General features: G+C 53.1%; 1 protein-coding gene across 11 annotated transcripts in view; it reads left to right on the top strand.

The window, feature by feature from the left end:
• Positions 1-20,987, top strand: part of EFR3B (EFR3 homolog B) — a 155,817-nt gene extending 134,830 nt beyond the window's left edge. For 8 of the 11 annotated variants that reach the window (XM_032790544.2, XM_075063571.1, XM_075063569.1 and 5 more), the window contains 13 exons: positions 2,733-2,844; positions 5,569-5,620; positions 6,169-6,341; positions 7,172-7,247; positions 8,550-8,711; positions 10,706-10,837; positions 12,001-12,068; positions 12,709-12,836; positions 13,336-13,427; positions 16,749-16,797; positions 17,614-17,720; positions 18,681-18,730; positions 19,358-20,207. In XM_032790544.2, the coding sequence (XP_032646435.1) occupies positions 2,733-2,844; positions 5,569-5,620; positions 6,169-6,341; positions 7,172-7,247; positions 8,550-8,711; positions 10,706-10,837; positions 12,001-12,068; positions 12,709-12,836; positions 13,336-13,427; positions 16,749-16,797; positions 17,614-17,720; positions 18,681-18,730; positions 19,358-19,463 (1,307 nt within the window). In that variant the 3' untranslated portion in view covers positions 19,464-20,207. Of the gene's footprint in view, positions 1-2,732; positions 2,845-5,568; positions 5,621-6,168; positions 6,342-7,171; positions 7,248-8,549; positions 8,712-10,705; positions 10,838-12,000; positions 12,069-12,708; positions 12,837-13,335; positions 13,428-16,748; positions 16,798-17,613; positions 17,721-18,680; positions 18,731-19,357 lie in introns of all 11 variants that reach the window. The other 3 variants (XM_075063572.1, XM_075063570.1, XM_032790541.2) reach the window with 3 other exon arrangements.
• The last annotated feature ends 3,434 nt before the right edge of the window (positions 20,988-24,421 follow it).

The raw sequence follows: 24,421 nt of genomic DNA, 5'->3' as shown, positions 1-24,421 counted from the left end.
GGTCCGCTATCCCGCCCCCTCCTGGGACCTCAATCTGGTTCTCTCGAAACTAATGGCCCCTCCTTTCGAACCCTTGGCAACCTGCTCTCTCCTGTACCTATCGTGGAAGGTGGCGTTCCTTGTGGCCATTACATCGGCCAGGAGAGTCTCAGAGCTTCGCGCTCTGGTGGCGGACGCACCATACACGATATTCCATAAAGACAAGGTGCAACTCCGTCCGCATCCGGCCTTTCTGCCCAAGGTGGTCTCCCCATTCCACCTAAACCAGGACATTTTCCTTCCAGTGTTTTACCCAAAACCTCATGCGTCTCGCAGAGAGCAGAGCTTGCATTCACTCGATGTTCGTCGGGCGCTGGCGTTTTACATTGACCGCACCCGACCCTTCCGAAAGACCTCCCAACTATTCGTTGCCGTCGCAGACAGGATGAAGGGTCACCCTGTCTCATCGCAAACAATATCATCCTGGGTGACGGCCTGCATCAAAACATGCTATGCCTTGGCTCACACTTCTCCAGGGCGAGTTACCGCTCATTCCACGAGAGCGCAAGCGTCCTCGATTGCCTTCCTCGCCCGTGTGCCTATACAAGACATATGTCGTGCAGCCACGTGGTCGTCAGTGCACACTTTTTCTGCCCATTACGCCTTGGTGCAGCAGTCCCGGGACGATGCGGCTCTTGGCTTGGCTGTTCTGTATTCAACAGTCTCCAACTCCGACCCCACCGCCTAGGTAAGGCTTGGGATTCACCTACTTGGAATGAATATGAGCAAGCACTCGAAGAAGAAAAGACGGTTACTCACCTTTGTAACTGTTGTTCTTCGAGATGTGTTGCTCATATTCATTCCACACCCGCCCTCCTTCCCCACTGTCGGAGTAGCCGGCAAGAAGGAACTGAGGAGCGGTCGTGCCGGCAGGGGTATATATCAGGCGCCATGGCGGCGCCACTCCAGGGGGCGCCCTGCCGGCCCACCGAGTGTTGCTAGGGTAAAAGTCTCCGACGAACGTGCACGCGGCGCGCGCACACCTACTGGAATGGATATGAGCAACACATCTCGAAGAACAACAGTTACAAAGGTGAGTAACCGTCTTTTTTCCCAATCAGCTAGACGGAAAACACAAACCCGGGAGTTTCTTGGAACTGTCAGCCACTTCTTTACCCTGCCCTTTATTTCCCTTCTATCTCATTTGTAAATTGCCAGAGGGGTGAATTGGCTTCCTGTAGGAAATCGATACTTTGGCAGAAGTATTGATCCAGCTTAGCTCATAAGTGGCAGTAACTTGGATGGATCTGTCATCCGGGTTCCAGTTTGTCCATGTCAGACTTGCAGCCTGACTGGAGGGGTGGGCTGCAAATCGGGACTGAGGTGCAGAAGAAACAAACGATTGAAAAGGTGTTGTCCTTAGCTTGGCAGTATAGATGAATTGAGGAATAGCAGTGGCACTTGTCTTGCAATGACAGTGGAATACCAGCGGAGGGCAGTATCCACCCAAGAATTCCCAAAGCCTCATCTCTGAGGGAATTGCAAAGAGATTTGGGCTATAGGCTGAGATTTCCCTTTGCCCTTGTGTAGTTTGGGAGCCGTGTAAAGGAGTTCAGAATTCAGGCCCAGCCTTGCAGTGAGGCGGGGAGGGGCAGTGGAGAGGAAGAAGAGATAGTGAGCATGAGCTAACTATGAGCAACCAGCCTCCCTGCAGTTCTAGGTTGTGCAGCTACTTTACATGGCTGGAATAGGATCATTTTGTCTCCAGGTGGAGGGGCAGGATGCTTCTGAGCCGGGCCTGCCCGTCACAGAGGCCTCTGGTCTGAGCAGTGAATCAGAGGCGCAGCAGCAGGGGTAGCCCATTGCCTGCCTGGCTCGGCTGTCTGCCATCTGCCTGAGGAGTCCTTGTTCTTGGTGGGTCTGGGCCCTGTTCACCTTATCCCTTCCTCGAGGAGGGATGCATGTGTCGGGCAGGTACATGGGGGGAGACGGAGAAATCCGAGTGAGGAAGCTGCTACAGGCCACTGCCTAAGCTCCTCAGGAGTTGTTCTCTATGCCGTGAATGGCACTGCAGCCAGCCTGCCTGTGCTTAGCCCTTGCAGGCTGGCTGCAGCCAACCTCTGCCACCCTGCTGGGCGGGTTCGCCACTCACGACTCTGAGCAAACCCAGGGAGACGCAGCGGATGGGCAGGCCCCTGACCCTCCCTACGCTGGGACGTACTTACCCCTGACCTGGTGACCCTGTGTGCTACTAAGCCTGTGGCTGAGCAGAGCAGGATGTGCCAGAGCCTACTGCTCTGAAGGCCACATCTGCTGCCTGGGGCACTGATTGAGGTGGGCTTTTCCCCCGATTTTTGGCTTTCTGAGTGGCTAAAGGGTCCCACTTGACAGGCATCAAGAGCAAATGCTAATTGCCTGAGCTGTGTGCTGGTGATGAGTTACCGAACCTCCACTACTACCATGAAATGAACCCCTGCCATGAATTCTGCTGGGCCACTCCACTGCTCCCTCTCGCTGGAATCAGAAAAGGAAGCCCCCTTGGCGCTGTTCCTGAGATTCAGCCTGGGGGCTCTCTCTGGGCAGGTGGTTTGTGGGGTAGATAAACGGACGTCTGCATGGGACTCCCGCTGACCGCCCAGGGCAGAGATCGGTGTGCGCAGGTGTCCGCCGTGGAAACGGGAACTGGGTGTGTGTTCCTCCTGTGAGTTGGCCTTGACTGTCTTGCATGGTCTTAGTGCTGTCTGTCTTCTCAGGTTCCTTTGCCAGCACCCTTCCCACCTATCAGAGGTCAGAGGTCATGCTCTTTATAATGAGCAAGGTCCCGCTGCCTTCTCTGCACCACGCGATAGACGCTGGAAAAGCTGGGTGAGGACAGACTTACTTCTCTTTGTTCCCTGCTCCTCCTGCGAAAAGGGAACCTTTCTCGGGTGACACACTGGAAGCTGATCAAGAATTGGGTTTGGATTCGCTCCAGCAGGGATCCCCAGGGAAGTGTCCTCTGCCTCCCCAGCCATGCACCAGGCCAGATTTTAGTTCATATCTAGGGCCAGTTTTCAGGAAGGCCTTTGAGTCTTGGGGCCGCTCCTCTGATTCATTGTGCAGTAGAAGACGCCTTTCACCTCTAGGTCCTCAGTTCAAACCCAGCCTCCGGTGGTGGTAGGTAGTGTCCATCTGTGACCTTTATAAAATGAGCAGTGGAGCTCAGTTCAGCTTTTATTGGATGGGTGCCCAAATCACAGAGCCCCCACCACAGCTGGTTCCCTTAGTAACAGAGACGCCAAGGAGCGAGTGGGCCGTGGAGACTCACGCCAGCCCCCTCAGTCAGTGCTTGGTGCATTGGTAGGGCCGTGGCGAGGAAGCTTGCACGGCCATTTCTGTGACTACAGAGGACTGCAAACTGCCATGCTCTCCATCTGCATTCACCCTCCAAATTCCCTTTCAAAGCCTCTTTACGGTGCAATTAGAGAGGCATGTGAATCCAGTGTGTCACGAGCAAGGGTTTCTCTCTTCCTTCTCGCGCTTTGCTGTCTTTTCAGAACGTACCTGCTGTATGTCCCTGAAATCATTATCCTGGGGCAAGAGAGCTTTGAGAGAGCAGAGCTTTAATAAGAGTGTCCACGCTGGGTCAGCCCAGTGTCCTGTCTTCTGACAGTGGCCAATGCCAGGTGCTTCAGAGGGAATGAACAGACCAGAGCAATTATTGAGTGATCCGTCCCCTGCTGTCCACTCCTAGCGTCTGGCACTCGGAACCTAAGGACACCCAGAGCATGAGGTTGTGTCCCTGACCATCTTGGCTAACAGCCATTGTTGGACCTATCCTCCATGAATTTATCTAGTTCTTTTTTGAACCCTGTTATAGTCTTGGCCTTCATAACATCCTCTGGCAAGGAGTTCCACAGGTTGACACTGCGTTGTGTGAAAAAATACTTTCTTTTGTTTGTTGTAAACCTGCTGCTTATTAAATACTTTAATGCTGCATCTCCACCCTTTCAGGCAGACATGGCCACAGGAGACTAGTAGCGTCATCAGAATTAGCCATGTGGGTTTGCTTGACTGTTCTGCTAGAGGCTGGAAGTGTGCGGAGGGCTAGGGCTTTGGGGAGGAGACTGAGTCAGGAATCATGGCCGGTATTCCCCACCCCGCCACTGACTCACTTAATGACCTGGAGCAAGTCACTTATGGCCTGACATTGGGGGTGTTGAGCGCTCACAGCTTCCATTGAAGACAGTTTTCCCGGTCTCATCCCAGGGGCACTTGGTGTGTAACCGGATTCGTATAGACAGCCTCGTTTACACTGGTGTAACTCCCTTGACTTCTGCGGAGATGCTCCTGATTTGCACCAGTGCGAGATCAGAATCAGGCCCGCTAACTTCCGGGCTGCCCCTGCTGTGAGATCAGAATCAGGCCGGTGGCCACTTGCGGGTGAAAGCCAGGCATTGCCACACTCAGTAATTGTGATGGCAGACTGGAGTCACAGCAGCCGTTTAGCACAGCTCCGTTATCAACTGATTGGCTTCATCCTTGAGAGTCTTCAAATGTTACTAGATGCTGCAAGAAAGATGAAGCTGACTCTGTGCATGGGTGTGAACTGGCCCTTTACCCCTCGGGTTGCTTTTGCTCCTGTGGAAGTCACAGCTCACAAATGATCCTTGTGGGACGCGGCTTCCTGCCGTGTGATTTAGCCTCAGAGTTCAGAGATAGAGGGCGCAGAGAGAAGTGTTGTAAATGGCTGAAGGATGATCGCGTTTTCCTGCAAACTCCCCGTGATGTTAATTAACCCAGTAAGCATGGACGGAGTTAAAACTCCAGCTGTGTCTACACTTAAAATGCTGCAGTGGTACCTGTAGCTGTGCTGCTGTAGTACGTCCGTGTAGCCACTCGCTGCTGTTAATCCACCTCCCCGAGAAGCGGTAGCTAGGTGGACAGAAGACCTGGCGCTGTGTACAGGGTGGTTAGACTGGCTTAACTGCATCCAGGTATGTGGATTTTTCACATCCCTGAGAGACTTCGCTATGCCGATGTTCATTCCCAGCGGAGACCAGCGTCCCTCGTAGGGACCTCAGGATTTGTCTTGTTTACCTCGAAAAATGAAATGATGAAAACCAGGGTTGGTGCCTCATTACAGAGCAGAGGCCAATGAATGTGTTACACCCAAGTGACTGGTGAAAAGTTGGTGTGTCTCCACTGCACTCAGTCGTGTTGCACTGGTACAAGACTGAAGTGGTGTTGGAATGAAGCCCACAATCTGGAGAGCTTGATTGTGCAGTGACCGGAGGTGATTGCGGGATCATTGTCTGCAAATAGAAGGGTGTGAATACTAAGGAGGGAGAGGAGTTACATCTGGTGGCCTGCAGGGGTCTGACTAGGAGCCAAGGGCAATGACATCTGTTGAGCAGCGAGTGCCCCAGTGTTAAGGTTAGTGCTGTGGCCACTGTTGCTTGAGCTGTTAACTCGCCTGGCCGAGACACTAGGAAATATCCCCTAGGGAACACTCCTGCCCTGGCCCTGGCGCGGAGAATAGACTGATTGCTTTGGGTTTCTGTAAGTCTTTTCCATGCAGAGTTCACTGTTGTTTTTTGTCCCCTGCAGGGAGAATCGGAATCGCCTGACTCAGATAATGCTGCTGAAATCCCTCCTGCAGGTACGAACGGGGTCCCTTAGCAGGTGTGGCCCATGCAATCTCAGCACAGGCCTTGCCCTGGGACAGCCGGTGGCTGGCGGGCGGGCAGGCACCTGCCCATCCTCAGGAAGGTTTGACTACTCACCCTCTTGCAAAGAACAGGGCCCATGTTCAAACCCAATGTACCAAAGCAAGGAATTGCTGGGTGGCTCTGTGGCTAGTACCCTGCTGTGCCACATGGGTTTGAGTTCCAGTCCCTCTTTCTGGGTTTTCGAAGCTAGGGACGCTGTGTGGGTTGCAGGTGCAGCCCCGGCCTGTGGGCAGGACTAGTGGTCGCTGCCCTTCATGACTCCCCATGCAGCCTGTCTCTGCGCCAGCCCAGGGGCTGCCTGGAAGCTCCCATGCCAAGCTGCTCCCCGTGCCACAAGGGGTTAAAGTGGAGCTCAGGCAGTTCCTCTGCAGGCCAGCGACTCTCTTCCGCCCATCCCCCAGCTTTTCTATCCATGGGATGTTTTTCCCACTGGCTAATATCCCCCTTCTGCTCTCCCTCCACCTTGTGCAACCTGCAGGTCTCCACGGGCTTCCAGTGCAGTAACATGCTCACGGCCCTGCCCAGCTCTTTCCTGGACAGGTTGCTCTCGGCTGCGTTGATGGAAGATGCCGACCTGCGTCTCTTTGTCCTCGAGATACTGATCAGCTTCATTGACCGCCATGGAAACAGGCCCAAGTTTTCAACTATCAGGTGCACTGGCGTGTTCCACGCGGATGGGTTGTGGCTGGGATCAGACTCTGGTTTTACGTCAGGCACCTACGGGTGGTGGTAGCACCTGCACGTTATGACAGACATATAGGCACCCTTTAATGCATGTTTCCTGAAATTAGGATAGTCCTTTTTCAAAAAATTAAGTTTTAATGTTCGTAAAGAAATGTCAAGAGGCATAATCTGTGGGTGTAATCCCAGGACTGGGAACCAGCAGCTACTGGCTACTGAGCCTGCTGCTGATTTCCTCTGGGATGCTGAGCGTTAATCGTCCTGTGCCTCAGTTTCCCTTTCTGTAAAATGGGGATTGATACTTGCTGTCCTCACAGGGGCTGTTGTGAGGATTATTAATTAATGCCTGTGAAACCTATCTAGTACTCCTACTACTGCCTGTGTTCATGTCACAGACCCGAGATACCCAACATAGGAGCCTCACACAACACAGAGACCGGACACTCAGTCGGGGAGTTTACAGTTGAGATGACGCCGTTACATACAAATGACGGTAACCGCAAACAGAAGCGCAGGAGTGGGAATAGGACAGGGCTACTGCAGATGACTATGGACAGGTGATAGCTTAGTTTTTTACATCCCTTAATAGCTCAGTTTTCTTTAAAAATATGCCACAAGCCTCCAGCATTGGTTCTTGCCAGACAAGTTTACTCCCTGTAGGTGGCGCAGTAGCTGGGCAAGTGGAGGAGGGGATTTGTATTCTACCAAGAAAGCTAAGGGAAGGACAGTTCTCTTCCTCCTACAATATTCCGCTGCATCTGGGTCCTAGATTTCCCTTCCCCTTGTCTCTTTAACTGCAGCACCATCAATGACATCTCTGTCCTGAAGCTGAAAGTGGATAAGTGTTCCCGCCAAGATACCGTCTTCATGAAAAAGGTAGGTGCTGGGGCTTGTTTGATGGTAGCAGCTGGCCAGCTCTTGTGCCAGCTCACTCTCCCGCAAAATTCGTGTGACATGGATAAGGAGTGTGGCCCGGTTCCGTGTGTCATGGAGCAGCATGAGTGAGAAGAGAGGAAAGATCTCAGTCCACCCGTGCCTGGGAGCGCCCAGTGATCGTGTGAGATGCGCTGACTGGATTCTAACAGCTGATCTCTGCTCACTGCCCCGCGAATGCTCTTTTGTATCCCCAGACCATCCATTGTTTTCTCTTATGAGTTGATCCCCCACAGAATCCTTTGTGCTGTTTCACAAAATGCTGTAGTACCTGACAATGTGCGCAGTATTGAGCAGCAGATTGTCAGAGGCAGCATTTACCTTGGATAATTTCACAGCTACAAATTATCTTACAATGATCATTGACGCAATGTCCTGCCCTGCATATTCCCCGTTGTTATAGAGTAAATGAACCTACTTCTTCCCGCCCATTCAATCATTGCAACTACCACAGAATCCCAAGGATCTGAAAACTCTATCTAGTAAGCTCCACATGTGCCTTCTGTTCATCGATGCTCTGGTCGCCTCATTTGTATAACAGGGATTCTACCCTGTTTATATGCACAAGATTTCCTTTGCAACTAGAAAAGCGAGTTCAAGTTGACAATGAAATCTTAGGACTGGAGAAACTCTCTGGATTCCTCAGACGCGATGCTGAGGTTGTGATCCTGAGGCTGAAACCCACAGTTTCTGGCAGTAGGAGAATAAGCTGCCAAATCCCTACTGATCTGCCTTACACAACCGATAAGGAACCTAGTTTGAAACATTGGCTAGGAAGCTGGAGGAAAGCCGGACAGCAAAGGGCCTACAGCCTTGCGTACGGGAGTGCTTGCATCCCTTCAGTGGGCCTTTTGTGCTTTCCGGACTAGGGATGTATTTTGGAATCAGGAGCCAGGCTCTGAGATGTGCTGAGTTGACAGGTCTCAGCTCCTTGCAGAAGGTGCTCGGCCTTTCGCAGTATCAGATGCCAATGGCAGAACTGCTCTCCCTTGAAGGTCAGTGGGGCAGGTTCTGCCCGTGGGAGCTGTAGGTGTAACCGAAGGCAGAACGCAGCCAGGCAGGGTCTCCCCAAGAGCAGAATTGCCATGGTGCTAACGTTTTTAGTACCTAGCGAAGGCTGGCTAGAAGCACCTGCCGCTGTGACTTGTGCCATGCTTGGCTGGCTCCTGTTACGCCTCTCAAACAAGAACCCATGTTTTCCCTGGGCTCCGTTTACGTGGTGCCGCGCTCTCTTCTCCCCGGCAGCATTCCCAGCAGCTCTACCGACACATCTACCTGACGAGCAAAGAGGAGAGCAACGTGCAACCGCACTACGAGGCGCTGTACAGCATGCTGGCACTCATTAGCATCGAGCTGGCCAACGAAGAGGTGGTGGTGGACTTGATCCGCCTGGTGCTGGCAGTTCAGGTAGGATCGTGTGACCAGTGCTGGGGGCGGGGCCTACAGTGTAGAGGGCTCCTCTCTCCTTGGTGCAAAGACGGGATCGATGCAAGGACCTCAGCTAGGCATGGAGCAGGCAGACCAAAGTGGGGTAAATTCCACATTGGCTAGTGGGTGAAAAGAAATGTAGCAGGGCTGGATTCTGGGCTCTGTTATGTTGCGTGACTTAATGGAGTTTTACATGGGCCCAGTGGAGATCAGGATGCGACCCCACGTCTGTCATGCTTACCTTCCCCAGATGGATGTTGTGATATTGAGTTAGGGAAGGCCCCCGGGGTTACTCCAGATTTTTATCCGTGCAAATGAGATCCAGGTTTGGCTCAATGTGGCGAGGTTGGTGCAATGCACTCTGAGGGGCTGCAGGAGAGAAGTGTGACGTGGGACTCCTGGGGGAATTCTGCACCACTGCGCATGTGCAGAAAATAAAATATGCAGAATTCTAAAACTTGTGCAGAATTTTTTACTTTTTTTTGGTGCAGAATTTCTTCAGGAGTAATATGGGAATTACAGCAGCACTTTCATTCTGCCTCCTTGGTTTATAAGTTCCACCATCTTAGCCTCGAACACAGTCGTGTCAAAATCTGAATGAATATTTGAGAACTGTTTCTCTTCTGTGTTTGCCCAGGCAGTTCCAACCCCTCTTCTCTTTTAAACCTTTCACTGCAATTAACATTATAATATTCTTTTATTTCTCCGCATCAGGTACCCAGAAGCCTTTGGGTACCTTAGACAATGGAATAAATAGCAATACAAAAATGAACCAGTAAATGCAACGTAGCCAGTAAACCCAGACTGGAAAACAAAACACTAACATGACAGCAGCCCTGCCTTGCCACTCACCTGTCGCGCACACAAATGTCAGTGAGCAAAGCCACCTGGTAATAAGCTGGAAACATAGTGCCGTATGTTCGGCAAATGCAGATTAATTTAGCTACTGCCTTTCTCTGATGCATTGGTTTCAATGGAACATCTACTTAATAGTAGATGGAGAAGATGCGCGAAGTGGTTAAAGGGACATCCAGCTTCTGAGCCTAAATCAGTGTGGGACGTAGACCTCTCGGCATTTGCCCACATGGGGTTAGCACTGAGGTGGAGAAGCAGCTATATGGGCTCTCCCCTCCCCACTCAATTCACATGGTTTTGGACCACCCACTAGGATGTTCATATCCCATCCATGCTGTAGGCTGCTGGCCTGGCTGCCCAGGAAAGAACCAGTGTCACACCGGAGTCTATTTCAGAACCTGAGCTTTAATTCTTCTGTGTAAATTCAGCACATCAGTCATCTCTTCCTGGCTAACCAGGGGTCTTCTGTAGGGGCCCCTCTATTGCCTTCAGCTTTCCACCATCCGACTTTCCTGCCACAGAAACCAATCTTGCGCCAGTACCTCTCCATTCCAGCTGAGCCACTGCTGGCTTGTAGGCTCACCTGATGGCTGGCTGGCTGGGAGGCAGCTGACCTGTCACAGGCACAGGCACCGACTCTGTGGGTGCTCTGGGGCTGAAGCATCCATGGGGAAAAAAACAGTGGGTGCTCAGCACCTACCCGACACAGCTGATCTGTGGGGCTGCAGATCAGCAGTTTGGCAATTGGGGGAGGGCAACGAGCATGGACCTTGGAGGAGGGCGCGGTGCGGGGGCAGAGAGAGGTGGAGTGATGGTGAGGCCTTGAGGGAGGGGGCAGAGGGGGCAGGAAGAGGTGGAGTGAGGGTGAGGCCTTGGGGGGGTGGGGGCAGGGCCTCGGGGTGGAGCATCCTCGGGGAAAAATAGCAATCAGTCATAGGCGACACTGGGCCGAACTCCCCTTAAAGTGCCAGCCGCCCTGTGACTCCTTTTTTTGGTCTCAACCCCTGCCAGTTAGTTTGCTGTCTCCCCATCCGCCTGTCATTGCTTGGCTAACAAACTAACCGGCTCCCCGGTCCCGGCCATGCTGACGGGTCTCTCCCTGTCCGTGGGCTTTGCAGGAGATCGCCCAGATCAACGAGGATAACCTGCCTGTGTACAACCGCTGCGCCCTCTATGCCCTCGGCGCCGCCTACTTGAATCTGATCAGCCAGCTCACCACGGTGCCCGCCTTCTGCCAGCACATCCACGAGGTCAGTGTGGCTTGGACCCCCCCTCGGCTCTTAGCTGTACGCTGTGCAGGGTGGAGGGGACCCGGCTCTCAGTGGGAGACATGCGCTTCCAGTGGCACAGTTACCTAGCTAACCCATGGCTGGTGGAACTCCCCCAAGGTCTGTAGTGTTACACCAGACACTGGCTAGCCCCAGGTCACCAGGTCAAATCCAGCCCAGGTTGGAAGCCACTGAAAATCATGCCTGTTGGCTGGGTTGTGTGCAGTGAGTCTGGAGGGTCTTGGTCAACTGTGACCAGAGGGAAGATGAGAACGGCCATACTGGGTCAGACCAAAGGTCCATCCAGCCCAGCATCCTATCTACCAACAGTGGCCAATACCAGGTGCCCCAGAGGGAGTGAACCTAACAGGCAGTGATCAAGTGATCTCTCTCCTGCCATCCATCTCCATCCTCTGACAGACAGACAGGCTAGGGACACCATTCATTACCCATCCTGGCTAATAGCCATTAATGGATGTAACCTCCATGAATTTATCCAGTTCTCTTTTAAACACTGTTATAGTCCTAGTCTTCACAACCTCCTCAGGCAAGGAGTTCCACAGGTTGACTGTGCGCTGTGTGAAGAAGAACTTCCTTTTATTTGTTTTTAAACCTACTGCCTATTAATTTCATTTGGTGACCCCTAGTTCTTGTATTATTGAAATAAGTAAATAACTTTTCCTTATTTGCTTTCTCCCATCACTCATGATTTTATAGACCTCTATCATATCCCCCCTTAGTCTCCTCTTTTCCAAGCTGAAAAGTCCTCCATCAGGAAATCCACCCCACTTACTGGCCCCCTCACTGATTGTCTCAGCGGGGAAGCTGAAGGCTGAATTTCCCTCCCACTCTGAGAAGGGGTCACTCCAGGGTAGGGTGGAGGCAGGCCCGGTGGTGAAGTAGGGTGTGTGTGTGTGGAGGGGGTAGGGGGACTTGAGCTGCCTCTGCCCACACAGCGCCTGTTCTGGAGGCAGCTAGAGGATTATTGTCTCCAGGGCTGTCCATCAGGCCCCTGTCCCCGGCACTAAACTGGCCTCAACGAAAAAGTCTGAACGTTCGGTTCCCATGGATATTTGCTAAGTTGGTTAACTTGCCACGCAGAGGATAAGCCACTGACGGGTTCTCTTCTGTTCCCTCCCCGCTAGGTCCTCGAGACGAGGCAGAAGGAGGCGCCATACCTACTCCCAGAAGACGTGTTTGTGGAGAAACCCCGGTAAGCACCCCTGCTGTAAAAGGCACTTGTCACCCTTGGTTTGAACTCAGAGCAGCGGCAGAAATGCTGCTGCACCTGTCAGAACCGTCACCTGCAGTTGTGTGCTGACCAACTGTCGCCCTTTATAATTCTCCATTAGCAGCCTTTGTGTGGGTTCAAATTGCCAGATGAGTTGAAGGAGGAATCCTGGAGAAGTAGCTGCCAGGGAAACCTCCCAGCAGAGTCATTTCCTTTCTTCCCCTGAGTCAAGAGAATGTGCATCAGCTCTCTCCTCAGGTGGTAGCATCTCCTTCTCCAGGCAGAAATGCCGAGGGGCCTGGTTCTGATCTTGCTTAGACGAGTGTCACTCTGCTGTAGCTGGTGTGAATCAGAGGAGGATCATGGTCAGAGTCGTCTTTGCCCACCTGAACTGATCTGGCTGTCTTGGAGGGAGGTAGAGCAGTCCCAGTCATAGAATCATAGAAGATTAGGGTTGGAAGAGACCTCAGGAGGTATCTAGTCCAACCCCCTGCTCAAAGCAGGACCAACACCAACTATTCACCTGGAAACCCTACAGGCCTCTGAAAAGCAAGGGCCCAGGTAACCCAAACTGCAACATGCCAGTGTCGTTACCTGTTTTCCTCCCTGTTCAATCACGCAGGCTGACGAAGAGCCTGGATCACTTAGTGCCCGAGGTCTTCTTCCGACAGAGCAAGATCAGTGAGGTGCTGGGAGGCAGCGGTTATAATTCAGACCGGCTCAGCACCCCCTACATCCCCCAGCTGACAGGTATGGTACAGAGCATCCCTGCGTGCTGTGGCCTTTTCCATTGCAGTGCCCTGCCATGCAAGCGGCATGGCTCAGTTGCAAGCTTCCGAGATTTGAGTCCTTGCTTTGCCGTAGACTCCCCGCGTGACCTTGGTAAAGTCACTTAGTCTCTGTGCGCCACCTGTACCATGGGGATAACTGCATTGGCCTGCCTCACAGGGGGCTGTGAGCAGCTCTGCTACTACGGCAGCCGGGGCCAAATAACTACAGGAGAGAGAGAAGTAGAACCGTAGGGTCACAAGGGACCGCAAGGGTCACCTAGTCTACTCCCTGCTGGAACACAGGATTTGTTGGGTCTAAACCATGCCGGTCAGATGGCTCCAGCCTCCTTCTGAAAACCTCCAGCAAAGGAACTTCTGCAACCTCTGCATCCTTCCCTCTTCTGACCCAGACAGCCCCGCTCCCAAACGGTGTCTCCCCTCTCTGCCTTCCTGACGGGTTGGCTCCCCCTGTTTTCCAGACGAAGATCGGTTGTCCAAGAGGAAGAGCATCGGCGAGACCATTTCTCTTCAGGTCGAAGTGGAATCGAGGAACAGTCCCGAGAAAGAGGAGGTACTGTGGGCTGCCAATTGGCCACCTGTTCAGGCCAGCCTGAGAACTGTCCTTGTCATTACACCATGTCACCAGCAGGAGGGGTGGTTTTTGTGGCTTGCCTAGACAGCTCCTTTGCTGGTGCCCAGTGTCCTGAGCCAGCTGGATTGGCAGCGGGGCGCTTGCTTGGAACAGCCATTTTCCTATCAAATCTAGGGATGGCAGAGCCCTATTAGATCATGCAAGGTGAACCCAGAGGGAGACGATTTCCTGCCTGGGAAGCTTTTTCTGCAGACGTTTCCCTGAGCCCATTACTTCTAGCCCCATCCAGAACATTCTCTCTCCCCCACTCCCATGCTTACAGAGTGTTCCCATCTCCCCCAGCGCGGGTGCTGTGCAGACAGCCTGTGTGTGGGTACCTCTTTCATCTCCCCTCATCGTTCACTTTCACTGTCCCCCAGATCGTTTTCCCCCTTCTTTCCACCGAGTTGAGATCTTGGCGAAGACCCGCTCCCATACACCCCTCCCTACTCGCCTGGTATCTGAGATTCGCTCTTCACCAGCCATTGACTTGACTCCATGTTGCATTTGTGGTTAGAGAGAGACTCAGGGCTTGGCTACACTTGCAAGTTAGAGCGCATTAAAGCAGCCCTGGGTGCCCTAACCCACAACTCGTCCACGCTGGCAAGGCACGTAGAGTGCTCTGACTCCATGGCTAGAGCGCTCCTGGAACTCCACCTCAGTGAGAAGCATAACGCTTGCTGCGCCTCAGCTGAAATGCCCGGGCATCAGTGTGAATGAGGTGTTGCATTACTGCGCTCTGATCGGCCTCCAGAAACGTCCCATAATCCCCTGAAGTCAAGTGGCCACTCTTCTCATTGTTTTGAAATCACTGCAGGAATGCGGATATCCCCTTTCAAGCTCTGTTTCTGACAGACAGCTGCTTATCTGCTCTGGGACAAAGAATCCATTAGTGAGTGTGTGTGCGCGCGCGTGTGTGTGTGTGTGAAAGAGAGAGAGAGAGAGAGAGGTGTGTGGGGGGGTCTGCTGCTGTCTGAACTTACAAGACAGAATGCTGACATGCTCTCAACCCCCCCAAAACCCACTCTCTCTCCCCTCACATACACACAACACACACTGTCACACTCCACCCCACCATTTGAAAAGCACATTGCAGCCACTCGCATGTTGCGATAGCTACCACAATGCACTGCTCTCTGTGGCTGTTGCAAGAGCTGCTAATGTGGCCACGCCAGTGTGCTTGAATCTGACAATGTGGGCACACTGCAGCGCTTTCCCTGCTGTGCTCTCCGAGGGCTGGTTTAACTCACACAGCTCTACAGCTACAAGTGTAGCCATGCCCAAAGACTAAAACCTGCCTGGAGCCCCAGGATCTTCAGAGACTTTGGTCTTAATACAGATCCTCGCTGTGGTTCCAGCTACACTGAATGCACAGGATCTGTGGGAGTGAAATACCTGTAAAAGACAAACCCGAGCCTTCCCGCGATGCTAAACATTCCCATCTCCTGACCTGCCTTCTCTCCCCGTAAGCTCCTGTTTTAACAGGATAATGCGACATACTTAAGCACCGTGTAATTTTTCATTAGTATGCCTGGCCAAGCACTCTGTGTCTGCATCTGGCCGTTGCAGGCCATGAGGGATGGGGTAATAATTCACTCCTCGTGTTCAGCAGGGCGAGGTGAACAGGCCTTGTGCCCACCAGCGTCCTACGCACGAATTATTACAGCCTGACATCCCTGCTGGCAGCCAGGGCCAGGTAACCAAGGCTGGTGTCCCATCCTCGGGGGGAGGAAGAGCTCCCATGTGGCAGTTCTCTCCAGCATTTACCTTCCAAGAGTATGTTTGATTGATTGCTTCGCTCTCTGAAACAGGGCCGGCTCTAGCCATTTCAGCGCCCCAAGGATGGCGGCACGCCGCGGGGGGCGTTCTGCCACAGGCTGGTCCCGCAGCTCCGGTGGACCTCCGGCAGGCGTGCCTGCGGATGCTCCACCGGAGCCGCGGGTCCAGCGGACTCTCCGCAGGAATGCCTGCGGGAGGTCCACCGGAGCCGCCTGCCGCCCTCCCAACAACCAGCAGAGCGCCCCCCGCGGCATGCCGCCCCAAGCACGCGCTTGGCGCGCTGTGGCTTGGAGCCGGCCCTGCTTTGAAAGCCACTGCTTCGGCAGCCGCTTTGTGTTTTATCCTTTTCCATAGATTCTGGGCTTCCTACCTGTCAGCACTAGGGCGACCACCCGCCTTGAAATGGGCAGGACAGCCCCGAAATGTACATTTCATGTCCTGGTCCCGGATTCCTTGTGGTGCCCTGCACCTGCCCAAAGCTCAGGGGTGGTGCCAGCCTCTTCTCGTGTTGGGGGGCTGAGGGGCGCCTTAGCCCCCCCTTGCCACAGGGCCCTGCCCCTCCTTTCTCACCACCTCCCCGACGTCCCACCCCTGGCCAGGCTATAAGCTGGAGCTGAGCCATGGTAAGAGCCGCCTGGGGAGTCTTGCACCCATCACCTGCCCTAGGCAATGCACCCAAGGGGGTGGGGATATGGGCCAGGGGCTGCTCTCAGGCACTCGAGCCCCCTGACCAGGGCAGGTGGAGGGTCTGGGGCTCCTCACGGTGGCCCGGGCTCCCTGGGCAGCAGCTGTCACCATGGCCTGACTCTGGCTTCTGGCCTGGCTAGTGGGCAGGGCCCTTGGGGGAAGAGGAGGAGCAGGGGGTGGAGCCACAGAAGGGCGAGGCTCCTGCATGTATCCCACTTCTGCCTTTTGAAAAGATGGTCGTCGTAGTCGCACCTTCATAGATTTTAAGGCCAGAAGGAACCATTGGCTGACCTCCTGTACAGTGCAGGCCATTCAGTTTCACCCAGGTACCCCTGCAGGAGCGACGCTAGGGTTTTTGGCGCCCTAGGCGGGGGTCCTTCCACGCTCCCAGTCATTGGCGGCAATTCTGCAGCGGTGGGGGGGTGTCCTTCCGCGCTCCCGGTCTTCCGGGCACTTCGGTGGCGGGTCCCGCAGCGAGTGAAGGACCCGCCACAGAATTGACGACGACGACCCGGAGTGCAGAAGGACCCCCCGCTGCTGAATTGCCGCCCTCCCAAATCCTGGCTCCCTAGGCGACTGCCTAGGTCGCCTAAATGGAAGCGCCGGCCCTGTACCCCTGTCCTGAGCCTGAAAAGGTAACGCCTCCTAGTGGTAACCTGCGCTACTGGAGGAATCAAGACCCTAGAACCACATGGTCTGTTACTGAAATGAAATCGCCCTGTCCCCTGTCTTTCTTCTGCTCTCAAAGACAAGCTGCCCTGGAGGTATAACCTTGTTTTCTTGCCCTACCCCTAGAGAGCCCCCGCTGAAGAGATCACGTACGAAACCCTGAAGAAAGCAATTGGTAAGTAACTGAGCGATCTTTTCAGAGTGCCACAGAGTTTAAGGCCGGACCGGCACCATTAGATCATCTTGTCTGCCCCTCTGTGTGCCACAGGCTGTACATTATCACCCACATGCTGCTGTGTTAAGCCTAAGTTAGTCTGCACACAGAGGAAAGATTGAGCTGTGTTGGTCCCATTGTGTGTGTGTCCAGGGGGTGTAAAACGTCTCCTCTTTCTGCTGTTCTGCTCCATGAACGTGACTGGAAGTGTCGGGCACAAATTCTGCCCCAGGCCCACCACACTGCCTGGCCAGCGAGTCTCACACAGCGAGACCCCCTTTAGGGCTGGAGAGATGGCCAGCTAGTGGTCTGAGCACAGGACTGGGAACCAGGCACTGCTGCCACTGACTCTTTTTCTGACCTTGGGCATGTTGCTTAGGCCAACGTTTTCAAATGTGTCCTTTGATTTTTGGGGTGCATCGGTGTCTGGGTGCCCAGATTTTGGGGTGTGTCAGTGCCTAGAATGAGACACGTGGGGCCTGATTTTCCCAGGGTGCTGAGCCCCCACAAATCCAAATATAGTAGCTGTGCAGTGTGGCGCTCAGCCTGCTCGCACCACCTGGCATGCAGGGGAGATGAGAGGTGCGGGAAGGCACTGCTTTCTGGGTATTCTCTGCACACCAGGGCTCATAGCAGAGCATGCGTTCCCCTGGGGGCTGGGCAGGATCTGTGCATGGCCCCAGAACCGATGAACAGAATGACTGAGACTCTGGGCCTGTGTGCCTGGCACTGCGCAGAGCTTTTTCACCATTGCTTTGTCCCCCCCGGGTGCTTTAGTAGACAGCGTCGCCGTGGAGGAGCAGGAGCGGGAGAGGAGGCGGCTGGTGGTGGAAAAGTTCCAGAAAGCTCCTTTTGAAGAGATTGCGGCTCACTGCGGTGCCCGGGTGAGTCTCTGCTTTTGGCATCTCACCCACCGGCTCTGCAGTGCCGTGGAGATGACGTAGGCTGGGAGCACGTGCTGGGCCCATCCCAATGGATCATAAAACCAAAGCGTAGCACACCGCAAACTGTGGCTCCTACCCTGGCTAATGGCTGATTTGCTAGCAGATAACACCCTACTACTGCTACCCGCCAGCTAAGCTATTCCTTTAGCTTACATGGTGGAGACCTATTTTGTACTATGTTCCAAGTTCAAACCCTGTTGGTGACGCATGGGAGAGGTTGTTGTGAAAGCACAGGAAGCCGTCAGCTCCCTGAAGCTGTGAGACCTCCGGAATTAGGTGGTCTTTGTGAGTGACTGATATTTAGACCTTTCTGGTATAAATACCCCGAAGTCCCTTATGCATCAGAGATAAGGATCTGACCTGCCAGCTCGGGGGTGGAGTGGAGCAGCTCTCAAGCAGCATACAGCACAATTGCACTGCCCTTTGGGACAGGAAGTGGAGAATCCCATATCCAATTAAAACCACAGCGGGGAATTGTCCAAGTCTAAATTTGGCCAGGGCACCCTGCTCCTGTGAAACATGTCAGGGAAACATTAACAGCCCCAATTAATCTGGACTCCAGATCCCAATCTCCTATGAAAGCTGGAATCTCAAAGCACCACTTCACGCCATGGTGCGGTGTTGGTCAGTACAGACGCAGGAGGGAAGCATGGTACCTGCATCACCAGCACGACTTCCGGCTTTCCGTTGATGTCCTGTGGAGGTGCACTGAGGACTCTGGGTGAAGGAGTGTGTTCCATAGTTGCCTGCCCTGGCGTGCTGCAGCACTATGCATCCTGCTGTGCCCCACACAAGGACTTGCAGAACGCAGACCCGAAGCGATGCGTCCGGGCTCTGCAGCTGTAATAAGCTCTGCCGGGACACGAAGCCTCTGATTAATGGAATTGTTGTTTCTTGCAGGCCTCGCTACTGCAGAGCAAGCTGAACCAGATCTTTGAGATCACTATCCGGTGAGTGTCAGACTCTTTGGGGAGAGGACAGTCGGGGAGAGGGCTGTCAGCAGTCTGCAAGCAGGGAGAGACTTGTGAACTACAATGCGGGTGGCCTGTGCCCTGGGGCACAGGCCCGGGGGTGGGTTGAGACATGCATGAGGCAGCTGCAGTCTTACAACTGGAAATGTGCTTGGCTTTATCAGAAAGTGGGAGGAAACAGGCCCCCCGTCCACAAAGAGCTTCAGGCAAGCAGAGTACACAGGACAGCAGCTGCAGTACGGGAAGGTGCAGAGATACCACCAGCCTCTCCATCTGCTTCGTATGGTTCTCTCCCATGTTCCCAACTCCCCAAAGCTGTCACTGTCTCCGCTGGGCTTTAGACCCTGGCACGCCCCCTTGTCCTCTCCAGTTTGGCCCTAATGTGGAGTCACTAGGTTGGATTTGTGCCTTCGCATCAGCTGAGTGGTGATCAGTCTTCACCTTTGGGTAACACAGCGACAGGCTCCTGAGCTGGGAAGGGGAAAGCTTTGCCATCTTCACAGTGAGGCAGAGTTGGGCAGAACCACTGGCCAGGCTGGGTCCTGTTTTTCCAGTTTGATGAAATGTGGGAGTCCACCTGTAACTCTCTCCTCTCTGCCATTCCAGACCACCCCCGAGCCCGTCTGGTACCATCACGGCAGCTTATGGCCAGCCCCAGAACCACTCCGTCCCGGTGTATGAGATGAAGTTCCCAGATCTCTGCGTGTACTGAGAGTCGAAGCACATGCCGAGAGAAGGCCAAGCCCTGATGCAACTGGAGCCAAGGGGGAAACACGCCTTCTGCATGAATGAAAACGAGTCTCTTGAACTCAGTAACCCTAAAGGAAAACCCCTCTTGGTGAACTCTTCGGCAGTCTTCCCTCTTCCAGAGCTACGTGGCCCGAGACCACCCCACAGTCCTTCAGCCATTTACACAAATCGAATGTACTTTTTCTTTGCCACCCTCTTTCTTCTCAGCTAGTTTCACCTCCTGGGTTTGACAATGCATGAGGCTCAAGAACTTTCAGGAAACAGTTTCAGAGCCGTGACTCCAGCAGCAAGAAGTCGGGGAGAGCACGGGGTAGCTGGGTTTTGCTTTAGCTTCCCTTTTTAGAAGCGGGTTAGACTTTTGTGGAGGGGGTTAGGTCTTACCCCGGAGAGAGTGTGTTTGGCGTGTTGATGTCCCACTACATAAAGCGGAGCTATGCCAGTGACAGTGTCACTCACGTTTATCTGCCTTTGGTCAGTTTAAGGGAATTCTTTCTTAGCAAGGAGCTGCTGTCCAAGCTTGCGGTCTTCTGTACTTTAAAGCCAGACTAACTGTACTTGAACGTAGGGCCCAAACTTGTTGCGAAAGGTGAATCCTAGTTGCCTTAAGACGGGTCAACCTGCCTCTTTGGCTGCTTTGCACTAAGATGTAAAATTAGTCATCACAGTTGGATGCATATTTTTAAAAAAAAGTTATTTTTGTGCTGCCGGGTCCTGTACATCAAATGCGTATTTGCCTTTCCAGTAATGCTGATTTAAGAAGACAAAGGGGCTGAATGACAGACAGGTACAATCAAGGCAAACACCCTTCACTTTTCCTGCAGGTTCTCAACTGAAAGGGAAATGGTCTCTGTCATGAACCAGCTTGTGTGTGTGTCTCCCACTCCATGGAGTGGGAGCCTAGGATCCAAATGACTCAGCCCTATACTGCTAACAGCTAAAGGAGATTCTTTGTTAGAGCCAAGTGGCAGGGGGTTGTGGGCTTCTGGAGGAGGAGGACCGGCTGTGTGAGCCAATCTAAGTTGCCAGTAGTGCGCAGCCGATGGGGAGACCCTTTAAGTCCTAGGCGGTTACAGATTCATTGCATACCTGATTTTTAAAATCCGTTTCAGTGAGGATTGTCCTGTGGAAGACCCGGGCCCCGATCCTACAGGCTGTGGGTGAGGGCTGTACTGACATGCAGGCAGGACTAAGGGTGGGGCAGCCTTGGGGAACCCAGAAAGAAGCAGGAGCAGGAGTGAAATGGGAATGGAGAGGAAGGTGCATTAACCCTTTGAACTCTGGCATTTCCACTGTGCTTGCTGCATGCAGGCAGTTCAGGGAGTGCATGGAGGCACCTACTCTAGTTAAGATGATTATTACCCCCCATTTTCACATGAGCCCAGTGCTCCTTGAGGGCTGAAATGTCCCACAGTTAGGCTCTGTCTCATGCTTCATCTTTCAGCAAAATCTCTCTGGCAAAGGGACCTAAAATAAAATGAAAAAATTCTGTGTTTTGAACAATTCCAACAACACTAAGCTACAGCAAAAACAGCCGGTGTGTGAAAGTGGTGACTTTGTGCAGGCAGAGGAGGGCCTGTCATCTGCCAGCTTCAAAACAGGAGTTCAAAGGAGTTTCCCATCCTACACCTGCCCTTGGATTCTCCCTCCAAGTGTGGCTTTATAATCACATTTTCTTGTTTCCCAAAATGTTTTCCTTTCCCCTAAAAATGTACTCCTGATTTGCCATCTAAATTTGTCTAGCTTCAGCTGTCAGCCTTTGGACCATGCTAAACTGAAGAGCCAGTTTTTAAATATTTGCTCCTCGTGTAGGTACTGATAGATTGTGATCAAGTCACACCTTAATCTTCTCACCGTTAAACTAAATAGATTGAGCTCCCTGCGCCTATCAGGTTGTCCAACTCTTTAATCATTCTCATGGCTCTTCTCTGACCCCTCTCCAATTTATCAACATCCTTCTTGAATTGTGGGCACCAGCGCTGGACACAGGATCCCAGCAGCGGTCGCACTAGTGCCAAATACAGCAGTAAAATAACCTCTCTGCTCCCACTCAAGATTCCCTTGTTTATGCATTCAAGGATTGCATTCATCCTTCTGGCCACGGCATCACACTGGAAGCCAAATAGCGGTGACCCCAAAATCTTTGTCAGAGCCACCACTTCCTGAATAGAGTCCCCCATCCTGTAAGTATGGCCTGCAGTCTTTGTTCTGAGATGTATGTATCTACTGAGGCCATGTCTACACAAACTTGCACCAGTTTTATGAAACCATTTTAGTTTCATTGGTGCAAGCGCCTGTATAGAGACACTCTTAGTTTGGTTTGATTGGGCTAGTTCAGTTTAGCCTACGTTTGTTCTGGATTGATAAATAAGCCTTGTTTAAACCGACATAAGAATGTCCATACTCCTTTCGCAGCAGTTTAACTAAATTGGTGTAAAATGCACACCAAGGACCTGATTCTTCCCTGCCTTGCAATTTGTGCTGCATTGAGACCTGTGCAAAGTGAGTGCTAAGTGGGTGAAAATGCTGCCAGATCCAAAGGGCAGAGTTTTACAGGCACTTTGCACAGATGTGAGTGATGTCACAAGGTGCTAGACGGGACAATCAGATCTGCTCTGCTGCTCAAGACACAGAGCAAACTGACCAGGCAGAGATCAACCATTCCAGTCTCTGATCTGTCTGAACCATCAGAGAGAAAAGATTTTCAGACAGAAATGTGATTTTATTTATGGATGAAAATTCCTCCCTTCTGAAACTGCTCTGTGTTCAGTTTCTTGGGTTGTGATAATTCCTCTAGTTTTCAGTTGTCCAAGTAGAAAAGACGAGAGTTTGTAATGTAACAAAAAACCAGTAAGGAACAGAAACCCCTTTTCAAAGAATACCTCATTCAGGCCACCTTCTTTCATCACAAAGAAACAAAAGGCCACACAGCCAGTCTTCCCACCCTTTGCATCAAGGGGAGTGTCTTGTTTTGGTAAGGTTTTGTTTTTAATATACATCCCTGATAGGGTTTATTTTAATTATTTGTATTAGTTAAACATATCTGTTGATATCATGTTAGAGAAGGCAGGTCAGTGAAACGCACCTTGTGACTGAAGCAGAAAAATGGTCCTTGGTTCCAGGAGGAGTTCATTGCACGGTCTCGGATCACATCTGGAGAGGGTTCTCTCCTGGCACAGATCAGCTTTACTCTGAGTTTAGCCAAGTAAACACTGCAGAGTGGTGCAATTCTAGCAGCCCAGGCCTGTATTCAGGACCATTTCCCTTCAGCAGCAGAAAGCCTGAGCACAAGTTAGATGGTGGAGAAGAGAGTTGGTTCTGGTGCTTTATGGCCCCAAATCTTGTCCCACCCACCTCTGGGCCACCCTGTGCCTGCTGGTAGAAGGCAGTGGAGCTTGGGAGGTGGAGTTCTACTGTGCAGCTCACAGAGTCTGCCTCGGCGGCCAGGCCTGGGCCCTCTGCAGCACAAGGAGCCCATCTGCCCAGGCATGTTGGGTGGGAATCTAGCCGTGGATTGGGATGGGTACGGGGCTCCTGCCAGTGTAGGTGGAGCAGCGGCTGGAGTTCAAAGCCCATTTACTCTGGCTTTGCGCCAGGAAGGCAGCCAGAGAGGAGGGAGTGGAAACGTGAGGGCAAATAGTGCAGCCAGGGCTCAGCTACTGGGGCGATGGGCCTCAGGCGAGGTCAGTCAGAGATAGAAAGCAGCAGGTGGGTTTGTCACCGGAACTTTCCATAGGAGGCCAGATCTAGCCCTCCCTGGCATGGATGGTCAAGGCCCCCAGGCCTGGGGAGCTGCTTTTTCTGGTGCAGGGGCAGAACAACGCTGAGTGGGGAGGTTTTGGTGGAGGGCCGTGGGATCAGACACCTGCTGCCCCCAGATGTTAGCCTACATTAACAGCAGACGCACATGCCGTGGCTAGCGGCTCAGATCACCTGCCCTCTGAGGAGGAGGGTGAGCTCCCCGGTGGCACCAGCCCCTCCGAGCAGTTTAACCTGATGCATTGAGCTGCGCCAAGGCGTAGACTCAGTGTAGACAAACCCTGCTTTGAACCTGCTTGCTCCCCTTGGGGACAGGGTCTGGAGCACAAGGTGATGTCTGGCGGTGGAGGGGCCCACGTTCCAGCTGCCATCTCTGAGCCGCAGTTTCTCCTCCAGGACTGCCGCAGCCCCAGGCCTTGTCCAGCCTCAGCCTCCCCACTCTGGTGCCAGGCCAGCCTGCAGCCCCCTAGCAGGCAGGAGGTGGAGGGAGTGGTGGGGCTGGGGAGGGGGACAAGGATGGGATAAATGGGGAGGGGGAGACTGATGTGGCTTTCCCAAGACCCCCGTCTCCCACTGCCCGCTCCCAGAACCTCCTCCCCATGGCACCCCATAGCACTCCAGTCTCTACCCACAATCGCTTAGGCTTCCTCTGCCACCATCCCAAAACTCCCCCCCCTCCACGACAACCCTCCAGGTTCTGGCCCCTCATAATCTCCTGAGGTGCCCTTTGTCCCCCAGGATTCTCCTTCCCATGCTCTCCCCCCCCATAACCCTCCAGGCTCTATCCCCAAATCCCTCTTCCACACTCAGACTCTCAGTCCGACTTCCCTACTGCCCCTGAATCCTCCGGCACCCTGGTCACCACATGCTCCCCCGGCTGCCTCCCCTGACCCCAAAGTCTTCCTTGCTGTGGAAGGGGAGAGTCCATGGGAATCCTGTCATCCCTTCTGCTGTTCGGAGCACCCTGAGGTGGCTGTTTCTGAAGCATCCCATGAGGAGCTGGATGGACTTGAGCAGCAAATGGGTTTTGTTTTTTGAGGGGCAGGGGGAATGTGCAGGTCTTGGGGGAGAAATGGGAGATTGTTTATTGTCCAAGCAAGTGGGCGACATTTCTGGGGTCCCCGGCAAAGTGCCAAGGTGCAGTCCTTGGCATCCTAATTTTGG

This window comes from Chelonoidis abingdonii, chromosome 3 (genome assembly GCF_003597395.2).
Source record: "Chelonoidis abingdonii isolate Lonesome George chromosome 3, CheloAbing_2.0, whole genome shotgun sequence".
In the NCBI taxonomy this organism is placed as follows: Eukaryota; Metazoa; Chordata; order Testudines; family Testudinidae; genus Chelonoidis; species Chelonoidis abingdonii.
Note: the sequence above shows the minus strand (reverse complement) of the source record. Positions and strands in the feature narration are given on the sequence as shown.